This window comes from Manacus candei, unplaced genomic scaffold (genome assembly GCF_025592945.1).
Source record: "Manacus candei isolate 608988 ecotype Guabito, Panama unplaced genomic scaffold, ASM2559294v1 h1tg000045l, whole genome shotgun sequence".
Lineage (NCBI taxonomy): Eukaryota > Metazoa > Chordata > Aves > Passeriformes > Pipridae > Manacus > Manacus candei.
In genome coordinates this window covers 243,680-264,341 of record NW_026138093.1, presented here as the reverse complement: position 1 = coordinate 264,341, position 20,662 = coordinate 243,680, and the positions used below count along the sequence as shown (strand labels likewise).

The 20,662-nt window shown below is 58.1% G+C and overlaps 1 protein-coding gene and 1 pseudogene across 1 annotated transcript in view; one reads left to right on the top strand and one right to left on the bottom strand.

Annotated features, from left to right (window-relative positions):
* LOC127474808 (uncharacterized) overlaps positions 1 to 20,662 on the bottom strand; it is a 1,366,245-nt pseudogene that overhangs the window by 1,201,813 nt on the left and 143,770 nt on the right.
* LOC127474838 (zinc finger protein 345-like) overlaps positions 1 to 20,662 on the top strand; it is a 70,791-nt gene that overhangs the window by 36,588 nt on the left and 13,541 nt on the right. Inside the window, exons 4-5 of the mRNA XM_051796145.1 lie at positions 2,091 to 2,536; positions 2,705 to 2,779. Coding sequence (XP_051652105.1) covers positions 2,091 to 2,536; positions 2,705 to 2,779 — 521 coding nt within the window. The remainder of the gene's footprint in view (positions 1 to 2,090; positions 2,537 to 2,704; positions 2,780 to 20,662) is intronic.

Genomic DNA, 20,662 nt, shown 5'->3' with positions numbered 1-20,662 from the left:
TCCCCCCGTGAGACCCTGGTGGGAGAGGCCGTTTTGAAGGGCTCCCCGGCGCAGGAAGGCAGCGGGGAGGAAAAGGGCCGGAGATCCCCCCGCAGGAGGGGCTCCAAAGCCAGCCCAGGGTGCTCTGAGGAGGAAAGAGCCAGCCTGTGCCGGGAAGGCGGCCGGAGCTTGAGGGGGAGCTCTGAGCTGGTGGTCCCTGAGCAGCCTCCCAGCAGGGAGAAGCCCTTCAGGTGCTTGGAATGTGGGAAGAGCTTCAAGAGGAGCACCACCCTCCTCACCCACCAGCACATCCACACTGGGGAACGTCCCTACTCGTGTGGGGAATGTGGGAAAAGCTTTAACCAGAGCTCCAGCCTGATTGTACACCAGCGCATCCACACTGGGGAACGGCCCTACAAGTGCTTGGAATGTGGGAAGAGCTTCCTGAATAGCTCCCACCTCCTCAGCCACCAGCACATCCACACTGGGGAACGTCCCTACATATGTCGGGAATGTGGAAAGAGCTTCAGGCAGAGCTCCAACCTGATCCAACACCAGCGCATCCACACCAGGGAACAGCCCAGGAAGGGGATTGGACAGGTGAGCTAAGGGCATAGGGAAGAGCAGGAGTGGGGTTGCCATGGGGGTCCCTCTGTGTCCCCATGCCTTGATCTCTGGAGAGTAGGGGGAGGCTGGAGAGAGGGGAGAGGTGCAAGAGCCCTGAGAGCCTGGAGAGGGGGAGCTCGGGCCCCCTGTGCTGAGCCAGCGGTCGGGGCCGTGCTGTTGGTGCCAAATTGCCCCTGGTCAGGCTGAACCCAGAGCCTGCCCACGTGTCAGGGGGCCCGATCCGCTCCCTGCTCTCGTTGCCCTGGGGCAGCCTCTGGTGTCCCCCACCTGTGGGGCTGTTTGGTTGCCTTGGGCACAACCGGCCCTTGTGCAGGGCTGTGCCCTTGGGGGCTCTTGGGGGTGGGCAGGAGGTGTTTTTTGGGGGTGCCGGGCTGGGTTGGGGGCAGAGCCCCGGCGGTGGGTGGGGGGATGCGGGTCCCCCCCACGGTGGGGGTTGGTGTTGCTGGGTCAGGCCCCGCCGGCTCCATTGTCAGCCCGGTGCCGGCGGGGGGGACACAGCGGGTTTGGGGCCCCCCGGGAGTGCCGGGGGCGGGTGTGGAGCCCGGGAGCTGCCGAGTGTGGAGGGCGGAGCGGGGAGATGGCGGAGCTGGGGGACCCCCGGGAGCCTGGAGGGGGGAGCACGGAGAGAGAGAAACCCTGGGACCCCTGGGAGCCTTAAACGGGCGGCACAGAGAAGGGCAAACCTGGACAGTGGGGACCCCTGGGATCCCTGAGAAAACAGAGTGGAGAACCTGGAGAGGGGGAATGTCTGGGTATGCGGCACCCAAAGGCGAGAGTCACAGGAGAAAGAACCCTTGGGACCCCAAACACTCCCAGAATCCCTAAGTGGGACCCCCAACATGACAGACAGGGGAGACCCTCCGAACCCCAGAGGGGAGAGACCAGAGAGGGGGAACTCCTGGGAGATATTTTTTGGGTAATCCTCGTATTTTAGAGTATTGTTTGGCTTAATTTCAGCTTTTGGAAGGTGGTGGACTTCTTGCTATTTCTGAGGGCTTTTTTGCTTGAATCTGGGTGGTTTGTGCTTTTCTGGGCTGAATCTTGGTGTTTTGGAGGTTTTTATGGTCACAGGATGCCCGGTGAGCTCTAGAGATGGACTTGGGCAGGAGGAACCCCCAAGCCAACGCGCTCAGCCCTTGTTTTCCCCCCCATCAGGATTTGTCCTTCCCAAAGCTTGGGCGGATGGAGGAGAAGGCTGTGAGGAAGAGGAAGATGCCTTGGGCCCCCCAGGCAGGTGAGGAGGAAGTCAGTGTCCCTTTGGGCGGGTGTTGTGCTGGCTCTGTCAGCCCAGCATGGCCCCGGCTGCAGGACAACCCCGCTGGCGCCGCCGTCCTGCCGGGGCCGGAGTTGGGGGGATGTCCTTGGCCTTCCCTGTGGGCCGGAGGCAAATCCCCTGCCTGTCCTTCTTGCTTCCTGCCCCAGGCCCCGAGCTGAGGACGGAGAGCCCGGAGGACAAATCCCCCTGTGAGACCCTGGTGGGAGAGGCCGTTTTGAAGGGCTCCCTGGCGCAGGAAGGCAGCGGGGAGGAAAAGGGCCGGAGATCCCCCCGCAGGAGGGGCTCCAAAGCCAGCCCAGGGTGCTCTGAGGAGGAAAGAGCCAGCCTGTGCCGGGAAGGCGGCCAGAGCTTGAGGGGGAGCTCTGACCTGGTGGTCCCTGATCAGCCTCCCAGCAGGCAGAAGCCCTTCAGGTGCTTGGAATGTGGGAAGAGCTTCAGGCAGAGCTCCCACCTCCTCCGCCACCAGCACATCCACACTGGGGAACGTCCCTACATGTGTAGGGAATGTGGGAAGAGCTTCAGGGACAGCTCCACCCTCCACAAACACCAGCACATCCACACTGGGGAACGTCCCTACATGTGTTGGGAATGTGGAAAGAGCTTCAGTGACAGCTCCAACCTTCTCAGACACCAACTCATCCACACTGGGGAACGGCCCTACACGTGTGGGGAATGTGGGAAGAGGTTTCAGACCAGCTCACATCTCCTCAGGCATGAGCGGACACACACGGATGAGAGGCCCTTCCGCTGCACCGACTGCGGGAAGGGCTTCAAGCACAACTCCACCCTCATCACCCACCAGCGCATCCACACCGGGGAGAGGCCCTACAAGTGTGGGGAGTGTGGGAAGAGCTTCACCGACAGCTCTGCCTTGACCCAACACCAACGGACCCACCAGTAAGAGAAGCCCCACCAGTGCCCCGACTGCAGGAAGATCTTCGGCCGCTACTTCCACCCCGAATGAAGCCCCTGATGGGGAGGCAACTCCTGGAGTCCAGTGATTGTCAGTCCATCCCTTTCCACCACAAAGGACCAGTCCCCTTTCCCAGGGGCAGGTTCTGACAACAGAACCCTTCTTGGGGGGTGTGTGGAGATTCCTGCCTTGGCTGGGGACCCCCCCAGGGTCACTCCTGGAGGTTCAGAGCAGAGATCTCCCCACCAGCGTTGGTCTGGGGGAGTTCCATCTGTCTCTAATTAAAAATTTCTCGTTTTGTGCCAGCTTGAGTAGAATTGCTTCAACAATTGCTTTAGTGTAGAGCACTGTCCTATCTTATCCTGTACTCCTGGTAGTTTTAGTGTATATATTGTGCACTAAGTAATTCTGATGAAGATCTTTTGTCTGATCATTTGTATCCCTAAATAAATTCCTTTTTATCAATAGATCTGATTTGCCATCAATAAAACCTAGGGGACCAAAGTGATTCAGTCACACTTCTGTAATTCCTCTAAACTGAAACTGTTGGCATGATCCAAGGCTGAGATTGGATCCAGCAGCCCCCAGCACCGTACAGTAAGTTGGGAGCTCAGAGGGGCCACCCCCCTTTCCCAGCCCTCCTGTGCCCAAAGGCTCCCATGGGACCGTTTATCCCACCACACTACCCCTGCTCTTTTACCCTTCTCCCTGTTCCTCCCAGTTTTTCATAGTCCACTCAATCCCCAGCTCCAATTAGGATCACTCTGGGGGTCCCTATCCCCATTTTTCTCCCCTCTCTCACCCCTTCCACATCATCTCCCCACTCCCCAGCCCTCTCATGCTCAGTTTGGGGGTCCCACCCTCCTCTTTCCCCACTCTCCTGACCTCTCCCACTTATTTCCCATCATTCTCAATGGTCCCCCCCTCCACTTTTGGGGGGTCTCACTCCCCTCCCACTCAGTTTGGGGTCCCACTACCCCTTTATCCCCTCTAACCCCCCCTTTTCCCACCGACCCCCCCCTTACCACCCCCCGCTCACCTAAGAGCTCCTCGCCCAAAGCAGCCGGGGGGGCTCCCAGCACCACCAGTGCCCAGAGAAGTCCACCCAGAAAAGGGGTTGGGTGGGGTCCTGGGTGGGCTTTGAGTGTGTTTGGGGGTCCTCGGGGAGCTCTAAGAAGGTTTTGAGGGGTTCCCAGCACCTTTTGGGATGAGCTGGGTGCCTACTGAGGGGCAGGTGCCCTCCCAAAGCCCCCCCAGAGTGGGTTTACACGGGGGGAAACAGGGGAGTCCCTATTCCCGATCCATCCCGGAGCCAGTTCTGCCCCCCCCAAACTCGGCTGCACCCCTCGTGATCCACCCCCCCTCCCCCACTGCCCCCCAATAACCGGCACTGGGGAGAAGTGGGAAGCTTTCCTGGGATCAGGAGTGGCAGCAGGGGAGGGGGGGACACACGACCCCCCAAAATCCTCACAGGGACAGGAGGGGTCCAGGCTGGGCCCGAGGCCCCGGGGAGGGGCTGCGGCCGCCGCCGGCTCAGGAGCTCTGTGGGGAGAGAAAAGGGGGGTGACAGCGGGGTGGGGGGTCCCCGGGGGGGCACAGACGCTCTTGGGGGACACACGACCCCCTGGGACCCCCCTCACCTTCTGGCGCAGGTAGAAGCCGAGCCCCAGCGCCAGGGAGACGAAGGCCAAGAGGAAGCCCCCGGCCCCTCCTGGGCAGCAATTGCTCAGGCTGATGGAGCCCGGCAGGGCCGGGGCCGCCGGCGGTGTCCGATCCCGGCAGGAAGCGGGGAGGGCCCCGGGGAGCGGCGGCGGCGGGCGGGGCCCTGGGGGAGCCGCCCCGAGGGGTCCCCGCCGCCCGGGGCACTGAAGGAGCCGCCCCGGGACGGGCCCTGGCGGGGGTCGCCAGAGAGGGGGGCGAGCTGGGAACAGAATCAGCTCCGGAGAATAAACCGAGGGAAACCAAAGGGCCGCGCCGGGGGAGTCTCCGCCGCCCCGGAGCTGAAAGAGCTGCCCCGCGGGACGAGCGAGGAGGGGCGGCGGGGAAACAGTCGCCCGGGGTGTGGCGAGGGAGATGGGAATGGGATAAAAGAGAGAGAATACAGGGAGAAATCGCTTTGTTTCTCCCCTCCCTCCTCACCCCAGCTCCCTTTTGTATACAGATAAAAGCAGGGATCGACATATGCTTCCCTTCCCCCTTTTCCCGACAGGGGAACTGAAAACAAAAAAGAAAACCAGGACAAAGAGAGAGAAAAGCCAACTCTGGAAAACTATTTGGTCTTAGATAAGTTGTGCTGCCAAAGGAAACTCTGACTCCAGAGGTACCCCAGGGTGGCAGAGCCCCCACCCTGCCCACTCACACCCTTCAGCTCAACATTGGGGTTTTCCCCTCCCTGGCACTGCCCAGTCCAGCCCCTCCCTGGTCCCCCCATCTCCCTGCCCCTGCCCCAGCCCAGCAGAGCAGCACACTCAGGTCTGGCCCTGCAGCAGGCCATGGAGGCCATGGAGCTCAGGGACAGGCCCTCTGGGGCTGCAATGCTCAGCACATCATCAGCTCAGGCAGCTCCTGCAGCCCCAGGGCCAGCCCCGCTCCCCAGCACAGCAGCAGAGAATCGGCCCCGGGCTCCTCAGGCCCCATTTGCCATCTCCAGGGGCACTGGCCACCACCAGCACCAGCTGGAGCAGCCTCAGCCCCTCAGCCCCCACAGTGGGACCCTGAGGGCAGCACACGGACTCCAGGGAGAAACCAGCAAGGCAAGGACCCTCTGGAGAGCCTGGTCCTTGGCCTTCTTCTTGAGAGCCCTTGAGAAGAAGAGCTGAGGCTTCAGGCTGTGCCCGGAGCAAATGGAGCCCCTTGTGTGGTGGGAAGAGTGCAGTGGAGCCCAGCTCATGCCAGCAGTGCCATGGCCACAGGACTGACCCAGCCCAGCCCAGGGACCAAGGCCCAGAGCACTGAGGCCTCACCGAGGCCCAGAAGGGGAGGGGGGCAGGAGAAAAAGAGCAGCTCTCAACAGGCCAAATGCTGCTGCTCCCTGGCACTGCTGCTGGGCTGGGACTCTGTTTCCCTGCCCCTCTGCACACAGGCACTGCCCTGCCAGACTCATCAGAGGTCTCAGAAGATTGAACTCAGAGAAACAAGTCACTGAAGGATCCTTGACTTTGTTTCAATGCATTCCTCATTTACACAGATTCTGGGTCAAATTGAAGATGTAGACAGTGACCCAGACATGGGATGAATAATCAATATTCACTGTACACAACTTTATCCCAGGAGAAAAAACACATGAAAACCCTGACCCAGCACCACAAAAACCTGAGCAGGCAGGCTGGGACAAGGAGTCCCATTCTGAATGCTATGGAAGAGAAAACAGGCAGTTTGTGCCTTCAGAAAAGCATCCAGCCATCATTTTCTGCAGGGCATCCTTGAAGCAAAAGATTTCTTAGGACAGATGCCAGAGCTTGGCAGCAGGCTGTCCTTCTCAGCTTGGAAAATCTCTGCTAACTTACCTAACAATGGTACAACCCCCCCACTTTAATGTTGTCAAACAGCTGCATCTGCAGGATTCATGTTCCAGCATTACCTAATGCACAATTATCACACCTCTTTTTAAAATTAAAGGGGAGGAAAAAAAAAGTGGGGGGTGGAGGGAGACTCCCCACCCCAGTCATCCATCAAGTGTACATCCTGGCCACTGCTCCCAAGAAATTGAATATATGCTAAAGAGATATAAAAAGACATCAAAAGCTTTCAGATATAAAAGTGCTTCAGAAGCTAGATTTTAAGATTGCCAAGTGGGTTTTTGCCAGATTATAAAGTTGACTGAAATGCCAGGATACTGCATTTTGGAAGCGGCAGCAGCTCACATATTGCCTTGTATTAGTGGCTGAAGTGTATTGCTGATTCCAAAGCTAGACTATCATCATCTGTGGGGGAGAGTAGATAAATAAATAAATACTTAATCTCTACCAAAAAAAGCATGAATAGATGGGACCACTTATCCAAAGAGCTGTTCTTGTTGCTGAGGACTCCTCTCTGAACACATTCACCTGTAATTCTGTCAAGGTAATAAATCCTTCCACTCCTTACAGCACACTCAAAAGCACCCTGCTATTTAATTTCAGTGGAAAAATGGCCCAAAGTGTCTAAAACATTTCCTTTTGCTCCTGTAAAAGTGCTGGCATTTTACTTCCTTCCTGATAAGCCAGTGCCAATGGACCTGATTGTTCTTTTCTTATTCAAAGCATATCAGTAGTTCCAAAGCACTCTCCATCTTATCAGGTGTCTGAACAGCACAGTTACTGAAAACAGTTTGTCCTGCTCCTCTCTCCTTCTGCCAGGCTATCAGATAAACCCAACTAACTCTCTGTCTTTACACACCATCAAACATAAGCTGTGTCTTCAACCCACTGCAGCCTGTTTCTGGCATGTTACAGGTTTGCTGCTTGACATTAGTTGTACCCAAAACAGCAGCAGTGAATTAGCTTAGAACAAAAATATAGTCACTCCATGGTAGGTAACACAAAAGGGACACAGGATAGGAAAAAAAAAAGAGAAACCTTTTGTGAAGTAAGAATGATCCCTCTCATCTCAGCAGTTCACAGGTATTTATCTGGTGCTACTTTAAAAAGAGCCTGGAAGCAGCAGGATTCAAATGCATTCAAAACAGACCTGACACAGGCCTCAAGAGGAGAAAAACAATTTCTTTTTTTGTTTATTTTATTCTCCTGACCTCTAGGAACTGTCTCTGATTTGCAAGGGGTGAGAAAGTGAAAGAAAGGAAAATGGTTACAGTATCTGAAAGCGTTTAAATGCCTTTACTAATTTTGTCAGTAACAAGACTGATTTTCATGATGCAACCTTCATTTGGCACTAAAATACCCCCACAAAAACAAACCAAAAAAACACTCTCCCCCAAACAAGCCTCTTGGCAACTCTCCTTTTCATTCAGTGTCTTAGATACAGAATTTTCAGTGCTGACTACTGAGGAATAACACAAGATCAACTCCTTCAGAAGGGCCAGGGCTTTGAAGATTTTGCTTCCTGCCCAGCCCTAGGGAATAGGCACAGCATCTGCCTTCCTTCTTCTCAGGATGACAGGATATCCTCGGGATGAGCACAGTGTTGGAAGAGTTAAACATTAACCTGGCTGTGCCCTGGGCACTCTCAGCTGGCTAAATGAAAAGTTCTGGAATGCAGGGAGAAATCCTGAGTTGCAGCTCTTTGATTAAGTACAGCCTTCTTTAGAAGCTGAAGCTCCAGCCCCTGAGTGGAGGATCCTTCCCACCACTTCTCCCACTGACAGTCCCCCTGAGCAATAAAATACTAACTCAAACATAAAAGGACAGTGGCATTCATCCTCCACAAAGACAGGACCAAATCCTGCAGCCAATTTGATGACAGAAAAAAAATTTAAAAGGAAATAAAGAATACACAGAAAATTGCTTGATCCTTTGTTACATTTCCAATCTATGGAGAACTACACAAACTGTCAGTAGCAGAGTGCTCAGAGTACATAAAGGAGTGTGATTTCACCATTTTGTTAAATATTGGGTTTACTAGATTTTCCTGTCTTGTATTTCTTTGAAAATATTCACATGTGAGATTGAAAAAAGTGTTTCTTTCAAAAACAGCTCTAGAAACCAACCCAGAAATAGGGGGAAAGGGGTGAAAGAGCAGCAGTCACACATACAAGAATGGTCTGAATAAAGCAAGTCACCTCCTGCCCACCCACCCTGGCACCTGCTGGGAAGGAATTTTGCAAATGCTTAGGAACAAGCTAGCACTACATTTTAGATATGACTTTTTCATCTCTACATCTCCAGGACTTTAAACTGTTTCATGTCTGTAAGTGGGGTACTTTTGAATTAGATGATCAATGGAGCATAGAGGCGTGAGAAAAGAATCATATTAGGATGTGAAACCAGCCAGAGTATGGTACAATGTAACTTCATGGCACAAGCTAATTGTAAGGTCCATTGTGCTTTTTAGCAAGTCAGCCTGATATCCCCTATTATCAGAGCTGAGTTCTTCCTTGGTTTTGCTACATATTGCAAGATAGATACATCTACCCTTGAAACACAGTGGGAGAGGTCATCCATAGGGGTGAGAAAGATGATGGTGAGAGGGAGATTCTGTGGGCAGGGGTCGCTGGCCCCTTGCCCTACAGCAGGGCATGCACAGACTGTTGCTATCAGGTGATGAACAGGCGGGGTTTGGCTGCCACTCAGGCATCACCTTATACTGGGTACTGGCCCTACGTGGTGTAATGTAGAGCTGATAAAATGGGGTGTCAGGACTGCTGGGGTGAGCGATCCTCATCCTGCCATGGAGACTGTGTTGTTCCATGGGGACGCCCGCTAAGCACGGGCACCGACCAGCTGCTGCAGATCCTGGCAGCCCTGGCCTGTCTGTGTGGGTAAGCACAGTTTATTGACAGGAAGCAACTGAGAAAGCAAATGTTTTATATCCTTTTTTAATATCCTTGTAATTCTCTTTTTACTAGTTAATACTGTATTAAAAGCCACTCGTAGTATTGTTTTAATATCCTTTAAATGTTTCTTTAATTCCCTTATTACTAGTTAATACTATAATAAAAGCCGTTCATAGTATTGTATGAATGCCAACTGATAAAGCAGTTATTTTGTGTTCTTTTTTAGCTTTTGATTCTCTTTGCTAGTTTTTTATTCTTACTGCAATATAAGATTTTTTGTACTGTTTGAATGTCTGTTGTACTTGTCTTTATTCCGGGCATGTATTCAAATGAACTAACACTCAGGGGCACAGCTCTTTGGGCAGGAGACGAGCAGCACCCTTGCCAGGACTCGGGGCAGTGGTAGGTCTCCTTGGGCCAGGACTTGCCAGAGCTGCTGATTTGGGTGCAGCCGTGGCCAAAGGGCTGCCAGCAGCATTGGTGCCCTTGCCCACACCTTCCTTCTCGGTGTCAGCCCCCCTGTTTAGGATGGCCACCAGCCAGCACTTCTCCCAAGGAGGCCGTGCCAGCTTGTGTGGAAGGCCCCGTGCCCTTCCTGCTGCGACTGAGTCGGCGGCCGAGGGGGCTCCTTGTGCTGCCGTGAGCAGGCACAGGAGGGGAGTGTTTGCTCATTTCTTGAGCTGTTCCTACAGTTCAGGTCCAGCCAGATTAGATACTTCAGAGAGCGGATTCCCTCCAAGGTGGGGCAGGTTGGCGGGGCTGGGGGAGGCCCCAGGCCACGTGGCACTGTGTCCCAGGGCCCTTTGTGACACGCTGGGCATGGCCGGTGGGATGGAAGGGGGCAGGGTGTCCAAGGGCCCTTTATGACCCGTGGTGACAGAGGTGCTGCTGGTGACACGGCCACAGTGTCAACAGTGCTCCTCGGAGCAGGCGACGGGACAGGACGGGACAGAGCGGTGCTGTGCGGAGCCCCCGCGCAGCCAACTCGTGCCTTGCTGACCCGGAGCGTTTTGGAGGATTTTCTCGCTTTCAGGTGACCTTGAGGCATTTCCACAGGATTTGGAGACCCGGAGTTTCTCCGAGGTGTCTCTAATCCCTGTGGCAGGTGCCCTCGAGACCCTTTTGCAGGACTTGGAGACCCGGAGCTTCTCCGAGGTGTCTCCAATCCCTGCGGCAGGTGGCCTCAAGGCCATTCTGCAACTTAGGGCCCGGAGTTTCTCCGAGGTTCTCTTTCTCTCTTGCAGGTGCCCTGGACACCAGACTGTGGCATGGCAGGGAGACGCTTCAGCCTGCTCAGGTTGTTCCGGAGGAAGAAGGAGGAGGAAAGCCCTGGAGCTGCTCCAGCACAGCAGCCTGAAGAGGTGCAGCAGGTGCAGCCCCCGCAGGAGGGTGAGTGCTGGAGCTGGGCCACAGGGCTGGAGGCTGCAGCCCCCTTGACCTCATCCTGTCCCATCCCATCTGGACATGCCCAGGGAAAGGGAGGGGGGCAGAGGGGCTGAACTCCTGGCAGCCGTGCTCCATCCACTGGGCATCCCGGGGCTGGCCCTGCCTGCTCCTGGAGCCCAGGCCTGGGCTGTGTTCTCCCGCCTCTCCCGCACACCCTCAGCTCTGAGCGCGCTCGCTCTTTGCCAGATGCAGGCCAGGAGCGGACAGAAGAGCAGCTCCGTGCCCGTGGCCGCTTCCGCAGGGCAGCACAGGTACCTGCAGCCATCCCCGCCTGGGCTGGGCCTGCTCTCACTGCTCAGCCCAGCACCGCTGTTGCGGCCCTCCAGGGGACATCCCTCTCTTCCCTGCCCTTCTTTCGCCTGCAGACATTTATGAAATTCATGGGCAGTCGGCGTAGAAAGTCCAGGGTCACACCAGCTGATGTTGAGGCCCAGCCTGACACCATCCCGACCCAGCTGACAAGGCCTGATGTCAGCACCACGTCAACTGCTGTCCCAGCACAGTGTGACACCACAACCAGTGATCACACAACCCACTGGGACACCACGTCCACCGATGACGTGTCACACTGTGACTCTGTGCTGCCTGGTCTCACGGAGGAGGCCGACGCCACAACAATGGAGGGCGTGGCAGGCACTGACACCTCGCCTGTTCAGCGCCTGGCCGATACCCCCAGCCTGGACTTTCTTGAGGAGAGAGCTGTCTCTGCAGAAGTAAGCAGCCTGTGGCCCCCCAAGCTGGGTGCGCTGGGCCCCCTCAGCCTTTGAGGCTGGCACAGTGTGCTGGGAAGGGAAGCATTTCTCAGGGGAAGCTGGGCAAGTATCTAACTCTGGCAGCTCTCCACCTCTCCCCTGTGCATCCTCCAGGCCAGACTGTGGGACCTGGGGACCTGGGGCTGCTCAAGGCATCTCCAGTCCCTGGGGCAGGTGCCCTTGAGGCCAGACAGTGGGACTAGATGAGGCGAGGCATTTCCCAGGCTTCTCTCTTGCAGCTGCCTTCAAGGCACGACTGCAGGACTTGAGGAGCCAAAGCTTTTCCATGGCATCTCTGCTGCAGGTGTCCATAACGCCAGACAGAGACATGCAGCAGAGACCCCCCACGGTGCCCAAGCTGGCCTGGGTGAAGGAGGAGGAGAAGGAGGAAAGCCCTAGGGCTGCTCCAACACAGCAGCCTGAAGAGGTGCAGCAGGTGCAGCCCCCGCAGGAGGGTGAGTGCTGGAGCTGGGCCACAGGGCTGGTGGCTGCAGTCCCCTTGGCCTCATCCTGTCCCATCCGCTCTGGACATGCCCAGGGAAAGGGAGGGGGCAGAGGGGCTGGGGCTGATCTCCTGGCAGCCGTGCTCCATCCACTGGGCATCCCGGGGCTGGCCCTGCCTGCTCCTGGAGCCCAGGCCTGGGCTGTGTTCTCCGGCCTCTCCCGCACACCCTCAGCTCTGAGCGCGCTCGCTCTTTGCCAGATGCAGGCCAGGAGCGGACAGAAGAGCAGCTCCGTGCCCGTGGCCACTTCCGCAGGGCAGCACAGGTACCTGCAGCCATCCCCGCCTGGGCTGGGCCTGCTCTCACTGCTCAGCCCAGCACCGCTGTCCCAGCCCTCCAGGGGACATCCCTCTCTCTTCCTTGCCTTTCTCCTGTAGCTGGTTTGCAGATTCATCAGGTGCATTTGGCATGAAGAGGCCACTTTCATGGCCCATGGGGACACGGCAAACTTGGACCTCTTCAATGCCCAGACCAGCGCTGCCCTTCTGGATTTGCTTGTGGAGAACGGTGTCTACAAAGCGAAGCAAGTAAGCAGCCTGTGGCCAGGGCTCCAGTCCCCCAGGGATGCTGTGGCCCCTCACGTCGGCTGCTCTGGGTCCCCTCAGCCTTTGAGACCAGCAGAGTGTGGTGGCAAGGGGAGCACTTCTTGGGGGAAGCTGGGCAAGTTACTGGCTCTGGCAGCTCTCCAACTGTCCCCCGTGTCCCCTCCAGGTGCCGGCCATAGTCAGGTGCATCCATCAGTGGCTCACGTCCAATGTGTCTGATGAGCACCGGCTGGACAAGACTCTTGTCCTGCTGACCGAGGCACACCCCACGGACGTTGCAGTGACCCTGCTGCGCTCTGCCCCAGCCTGTGACAGGTATGGGGCCCACCTACCTTGAGGGCTCACCTGCCTTTAGACCCCATCCCCCTGGACAGCCTGTCCCAAATGGTGTGCCAGAGACATGGAGACTTCCCGGACACTCCAGCTCCTCTCTTTGCCAGCTTTGGCATGTCAGCCTCCAATCCTGAGGCCAGCCTGCCTCCCTGCCCCACAAGGCACCGTGGCTCTGTCACCTGGGCCCCGCAGCTGCCCAGGCCACAGCGCTGTGTCCCAGACCCCCCTGAGCCAGAGTTGTGACTCCACAGAGCTGCTCGCACCATGTGGAAGACGCTCATCTCCTTCAGACGGACTAAGGAGCCGGTGCTGCAGATCCTCTTCTGTGTGCTGGAATACTGGCCAGCGCACAGGAGACGCACCTCTGATGGGGATGAGAGGGATGTCTTTGCCCTGGCTGTGAGTTTCTTGAGCTGACCTCTGCTGGCCCCCAGGTTGCCTCTGGGATGCCTTTCCATCCTCCCTCACCACTGCTTCTCCCTGCCCCAGGCACTGGGCTGCAGGCCTGGCTTAGGGGCAGGTTCAGGGGCAGCAGGCCGGGGGATCCCCCTGTGTCTCCTCTGGCCTGTCCCTGCCATGCTTGGGCCCTGCCACATGGACATCTGGGCCCTGAGAGCTGTCTCTGGGTGCTTTGTCTTTGGCAGGCAACTGTGGCACTCTGGGAGATCATCCAGCTGTCCCACTCCTGGTGCCCAAGTGCAGTGAAGGACAATTTCCCCCGCCTCCTTCTGACTCTGCTCTTCCAAGTTTTCATCAGCACAGAGGAGATGTCAGAGGAGGTCGAGACCTTCTGGAGGCGATGCCGGGAGCAGCGCAGCCTTCCCCCCAACCCCAACAGGTGCTCCATCCCAGTCCCCTCTCCCTGCCACGCCCTCGGGGCTGGGGCCAGGGCTCTGTGCCTGACCTGGGCTGTGCTCTGCACACAGGTTTGCAGTGCAGACCGTTAAAGCCCTGCTGCGCCAGCTGCTGGATGAGGACGTGCTGATGGCGATCGGTCGCAAGTGTGGCTGGGACATGCTCCTCAAGGCTGACACCCACCACTATGCAGTGGGTCTGCTGGCCAGGTGAGAGCCCTTTCTCCCCACTGCCCCTGTCATTTCTGCCCTGTGCACAGGCCACCACACACAGTGCCCTTGTGCTGGGCCAGAGGGCCTTGGCAGCCAGGGATGGCTGAGCAGAGTGGAAAAGGCGGAGAGGGGCGGCTGCACAGGAGGAGCCACCTCCCAAAGTGCCCACGTCCTCTCCTGGGCTGGTGGCCAAAGACCAGGCCTGTGTGAGTCGGTCCCAGGAGAGCTTTGCCCACCTGGCTCAGGGTCTCTGGCACCTTTATTCCCCCTTGCAGGGAGCTGTGCCGTTTCTCCCGCTCCTTCTGCCGCAGCATCGCCGTCAGCCTGCTCCCGCGGCTCAGCAGGGGAGAGCCCCTGTGGGAACTGCCTGCCCTGGCGTTCCTGGTGGAGGTGAGCCTGATGGCGAGCGCTGCCTGGCCCAGCTGCCTCCCCCTCTCTGCCCTCTCACAGCCGCAGCCGCCCGGGACGGTGCCTGCACCCTGTGCTGCTGCCTGGGCCCAGCCCCGGGCGGGTCTGGGCTCCTGCCGGCCGGGCACCCCGTCACTGCTCCCTGCCTTTCAGGTCCTGCACTGCCTGAACCCCAGACAATGTGGGCCCAGCGTCCTGCAGATCATTTCCAGGCACCTGCGCAGGCAGTGCCCGGAGAGGCGTCGCCTGGCGCTCCGAGGCCTGGTGGTGCTCAGCAAGGCTCCCGCAATGGTGAGCAGGGGGCAGGGGCTGAAGCCGGGCCGGCAGCGTGAGGCTGTGCAAGGCAGTACCTTGGCCTTGGCTGGCCTTTGGCAGCTGTGGCAGCTGCTCCCAGCTCTCCTCCTCCCTGTTCAGCTGCCCGACTCATTTGGGACACACCTTTGGCCTCTGGGCCCCGCGGCAGCAGCGTGGGGCTGCACCACAGCATTGTGTTCCACACAGGCTAAGAGCATCTGGAGCCTGAATGAAAACCTCCTGAACCTACTGCAGGATGCAGACAGTGATGTCGTTGAGATGACCCTCTCTGCGGTCATCAATGTGCTGGGCTTGAAAATCATCAAAATATCCACCCCTACTGCCCTGAAGTTCCTTGATGTGTTGCGGCCACTCTTTGACAACGTAAGGCTCTGTGCCCCTCATCGTGGGCACTGAGTGCTGCCAGGAAACTTTGGGCCCAGTGTCTTTTCAGGCCTGTGCCCCGGTGGGCCTGGAGAAGCCAGTGCTGAGGTCTTTTCCTCTTCCTTTGCACCAGGAGCACAGCCAGCTGCAGCAGCTCTCCATGCTCCTCTTCCGGGAGCTGATGGAGGCGACAGAGAGGAGCAAGAGCCTAAAGCCACACGTGTACCTGAGTCTGGTGCCATTCTACTTCAACTGGCACAATGAGAACCAGCGTGTGGCAGAGGTGAGGACTCGTGGGCTCTGGTGTCCCCATGGCAGGAGGCTGCTGTGCCTCCTGCCCTGGCCCATGGTCGCCTGCAGCCTCCTCCTGGCCTTGGCGCAGGGATGCGGGTGCTGTGCCCTGGGCTGCGGTGCCATGGCCCGCTCTCTGTTGCTGTGCAGGCCTCTCGGAGAGCACTGTTTGGTGCAGCCAAGTTCCTGAAGTGGAGGGATCTTGAGCAGTTGGTGACCATGGAGCAACCATGGAGGTTTCCTGAGTGCCTGGTAAGGACGGCCCCAAAGCCCCAGCCCCTGGCTCCCCTGGAGCACCCAACCCTCTGCTCCCCCCAAACCCGGCCCCAGCGGCTGCTGGCCAGGCCTCAGGGCTCTGCGGGCAGGGGAGCCCCGTGCTGGGGGCAGGGAGCGCCCGGCCAAGGGGCAGAGCCTGAGCCGAGCCTTCCCTCCGTGCCCTGGCGCTCTTTGCAGCTGGAAAAGGACAGGAGCCGAGTGGGCCAGTACGTGCGCCAGGCCCTGCCGTTCCTGGAGAGCCCAGAGGAGCCCCTTCGAAAGCTGGCCATCAAGTTTCTGGGTGAGCCACAAGGCCGGGGTCCCTCCCCGCCCCGCTGCAGCTCGGCCCCAGCCCCGGCTGCTGCAGCGGCAGCAGGATGCGGCCCAGGGCATGTGGAGCCCCGAGTGGCCTGGTGCCTGCTGCCGCCCTGTGCCAGCCCAGCCCTGGGGCGTCCCCATGCGGGAAGGCCCCGGGCTCAGCCCTGCCAGGGCAGGAGGCCGTGTGGCCGGGCTGGCAGCGCCGCTGCAGGGGACCTGTGCCTCTGGGGCCTGACAGGCTCTGTGTTCCCAGGGATCGCCGCCAGGTCCATGAAGCAGGAGCAGCCAGAGCTGCAGCTCATCTGCCAGGGTGAGCGAGGGCACCTTCCATCTGATCCCCTTGGGCCCTGCTCCCTCCTGGCCATGGCAAGAGCTGGCTGGGATGGCCCTGGCAGGAGGGGCTCCTCACGTCCCCACACCCCTGGCCTCTCACCTTGGCTCTCTTCCTTTCTCTTTCAGCCCTTCAAGGCATCACTGATGACAGCCCTGCCATCTCAAACCTGGCCCGTCAAACGCTTCACATCATCAGAGCTGTACGGAGAACTTCATTCTTCCCATTCTGGTAGTCTCCGTTGCTGCCTCTTCCAGCCTGTAGAGACATGACAGAAGACATCAAACTCGCCATGGCAGGCCTGGCAATTCAACACTGCTACGTGCCGAGAGCTGTACAGATGGCTCCCTACTGCAGATTCCAGCAGCTCCAAGACTGGCTGTGCAGGGTGTGGAAGACCCGGCCTTTTCCACAGGGCAGTGTCTGCCTGTGCTGCTGCAGCTCTGTGGGGAACTGATGCAGGAAGCTCCATCTCCTGGGGCCACCTGAGCCTGTGGGGAAGATGCCTCTTCCCTGCAAGCACCTCCTTTGAGCCCAGCATGGGAACATGACCAACATGTTATCACGCACAGAGGCCCAGGAGGTTTTTTTATGTGCCCAGTGTGCACAGGGCCTTGAGGAAGAGGGGAAAAGGGCTCCCTGTGCTCAGCAACACTTGCCCCGCTGTGCAGCGTGCCAGCAAAAGACCAGCAGGGGAGGGGGCGCTGGGAGGCCAGGAAGGGGTGAGGTGCTGTGGAGGCCCTGATGGGACAAGGGAGCAGGAAGCCTTGAGGGGAATCTGTGAGGGGGTGGGTGGCAGAAGGCTGTGATGGGACAGACTGGGTGCAGGCCCCAAGGGGCAGGGTGAAGGGAAAAGCCCCCAGGACTTGGGGGGCAGAGGCCATAAGCAACCCCCAGGCAGCCACCTCCTTCCCTGCCAGCCGGCTGCTCTGGTGCTTTCTCAAGGCCTCTCCCAGCCCTGTGGCAGAAGCCCTGGAGGCCAGGCCTCAGCAGCAGGGTGGGCACACCCCCAAGGGGGCCAGGCTGGCCTGGCTGGGGACAAGGAGGGCAAGGGGGCCCTGCCAGGGCATGTCTGCCGGGTGCTGCCGGCGAGGGGCAGTGGTACAGGCAGGGCTGGTGGCCAGCCCGGGCCCCCGCGGCTGCCCAGGCCACGGGGCTGTGGCCAACACCCCCCTGAGCCAGAGCTCTGGGCCCACAGAGCTGCTGCCACCACGGGCAGGGCGCTGGGCTCCTCGGGCAGGCCTGTGCACTCGCTGCTGCCCAAGCGGCTCCGCGCCCCACAGACAACAGCACCAGAGGCTGCCCAGGAGCAGCAGCACCCACAACGCCTGGGCCTCCTCACCCAGGCACCCACACCCGCCAGGACACCAAAAATGGGCAGACTGTGGGCACAATTGCACCCGCTTTGGCAAAAGGCTTCAGGGCAAGTGGCCACCACAGCTTTCCAGTGACTCCTCAGCCTCACAGCAACCCTTGGCAGCTTCAGCTGCAGCCTGACATCCTGACTGACTTCAGTGGCCCTGCTTGAGGCTGGATGTGCCTTCCACACTCAGGTGTCCCCAGCCAGTGCCACTGGTGCCATCCTTAGAGACTCTGCTGGGACACCAGCCTCGGGCTGCAGCTGCTCAACCTCTCCTCCACGCAGGCACCTTCAAAACACGGGCATGGGCTTCTAAACTCTATGTCCAGCACTTGAGGGCAACAAGGGGCACAGCTCTTTGGGGCAGGAGACGGGTAGCAGCCTTGCCAGGACTTGGGGTGATGGCAGGTCTCCTTCGGAAAGGACTTACCAGGCTGTCCCTCAAGAATCCCGGGAGCAGGCAGGGAATGCTGAGCAGAGCAAGCCCTGCCCGGATGTCCCATCGGGAAGACACTGTTCTAGGGGGAATTCACTGGGTCTACTAACTCTTACTGACTGGCTTAATGACTCAGCCATGGTGTGTCCCTGTCACTCAGATGCCTTCTTGGCCCCACCTGACGTTGTGATTCATGTGACTGACAATACCTTTAACATCCCTGTAAGTGGTCCTTGTTATTTTAGTTGTAGCACAGATCAAAACGTATCTACCCTCCATTTATCATTAATAATTCCCATGGGCAGAAGAGCCAAACTGGGGCTCCAGGGAAGCAGAAGCTGGGAGGATGATGCAGGATACAGTGAATGAAGGAAACTGTGAAATGCAGAAATCCTCAGTGGGTGGCTGATTGCTTGGATCATCTCTGCAGCAATCCCGGCAGCTGCCGCAGCCACGGCTCCTGCTGCACTGGCCATTCAGTGCAGGCCATGCCTGCAGTGCCAGTGTGTGGGCACTGTGGCAGCATCAGGAGCAGGGGTTCAGAATCTGCCTGGTTTCAATATTCCAAGTCCTCTGGAAGCACATGGGACAAAGCCCCAAGACAAGGAGCCCAGGTCCTGGCCCTCTTGGCCGTGAACTCTGCGTGTCCAAACAAAACAGGGGCAGAGGTAGGACCAAGCGGAGTCACTCTGCACCTGCCCTGAGTTCATGGGAATGCAAAGGGAGGATGGACCTTGGCTGAGTGCTTGGAGAGAGAGAAGGTTGTTTCTCCAAGTGGAAATGCACTTGAACCAGCCTGCATGACCAGCCTGTGTTTTTCTCTGGTGGCTGAACACAGCCAGCACATGAGGGGAGGGGAATGTGTGGGATCAGGGCACTGCTTTGGGGCCATGCTGGGAATTCTGGTGGACTAAAAGACAAACACTGAGCACTGTTCACAAGAGAAGAGGAATAAAACGGGACACAGAAAAATGTCAGTGGACAAGTCCCAAAGTGGAACTCTGTGTGTGCAGCCTCATTTTCTCCTTCAGCTCCCACAGGAGAGGAGGCAAAAAGTGGGGGTTGGGACCCCAAAACTGTTCGTGGGGGAAACTGGGGACTGAGGGGACAGTGGGAAAGTGGCAGGAACAGGGAGAAGGGTGGAAAGAGGGGGGTGGTCTGGTGGGTCCAACGGTCTCATGGGGGCCTGTTGGCACAGAGGGGTTGGCGTAGGAGGGTGGCCCCCTGAGCTCCCAACTTCCTGTGGGGTGCTGGGGGCTGCTGGATCCAATCTCAGCCTTGGATTATGACAACACTTTCAGTTTAGAGCAATTACAGAGGTGTGACTGAAACACTTTTGTCCCCCAGGTTTTAATGATGGCAAATCAGATCTATTGATTGAAAGGAATTTATTTAGGGTTCCAAATGATCAGACACTACATCTTCATCAGAATTTTTTACTGCACAAAATACACACTAAAACTACTCGTAGTACAGGATAAGATAGAATGGTGCTCAAGCAATTGTTGAAGTGATTCTACTAGACCTGGCAAAACCCAGTAATTCTTAATTAGAGGCAGATGGAACTCCAGTAGACCAACGCCCAGGGGGAGATCTCTGCTCTCAACCTCCAGGAGTGACCTTGGGGGGTCCCCAGCCAATGCAGAAATTTCCACACACACACCCCCAGGAAGGCTTCTGTTGGTGAAAGGGGACTGGCCCTTTCTGGTCAAAAGGGATGGACTGACAGTCACTGGACACCAGGGGTTGCCTCACCATCAGGGGCTTCATTCGGGGTGGAAGCAGTGGCCAAAGCTCTTCCCACAGTTGAGGCACTTGTAGGCTTCCCTTACTGGTGGGTCTGTTGGTGTCTGGTCAAGTTAGAGCTCTGGGTGAAGCTCTTCCCACACTCCCCACACTTGTAGGGCCTCTCCCCGGTGTGGATGCACCGGTGGGTGACGAGGTGGGAATTCTGGTTAAAGCCCTTCCCGCAGTCGGTGCAGCGGAAGGGCCTCTCATCCGTGTGTGTCTGCTCATGCCTGAGGAGATTCCAGCTGGTGTGAAACCTCTTCCCACAGTCCAAGCACTTGTAGGGCCGTTCCCCGGTGTGGATGAGCTGGTGGGAACAGAGGTTGGAGCTGTTCCTGAAGCTCTTCCCACACTCCTCACACGTGTAGGGACGTTCCCCACTGTGGATTCGCTTGTGTTGGATCAGGTGGGAGTTCCTGTTGAAGCTCTTGCGACACTCCCCACACGTGTAGGGACGTTCCCCAGTGTGGATGTGCTGGTGTCTGAGCAGGTCTGTGCTCCACCTAAAGCTCTTCCCACATTCCAAGCACTGGAAGGGCTTCTCTCTGCTGGGAGGCTGATCAGGGACCACCAGATCAGAGCTCCCCCTCAAGCTCCGGCCACCTTCCCGGCACAGGCTGGCTCTTTCCTCCTCAGAGCACCCTGGGCTGGCTTTGGAGCCCCTCCTGCGGGGGGATCTCTGGCCCTTTTCCTCCCCGCTGCCTTCCTGCGCCGGGGAGCCCTTCAAAACGGCCTCTCCCACCAGGGTCTCACGGGGGGATTTGTCCTCCGGGCTCTCCGTCCTCACCTCGGGGCCTGGGGCAGGAAGCAAGAAGGACAGGCAGGGGATTTGCCTCCGGCCCACAGGGAAGGCCAAGGACATCCCCCCAACTCCGGCCCCGGCAGGACGGCGGCGCCAGCGGGGTTGTCCTGCAGCCGGGGCCATG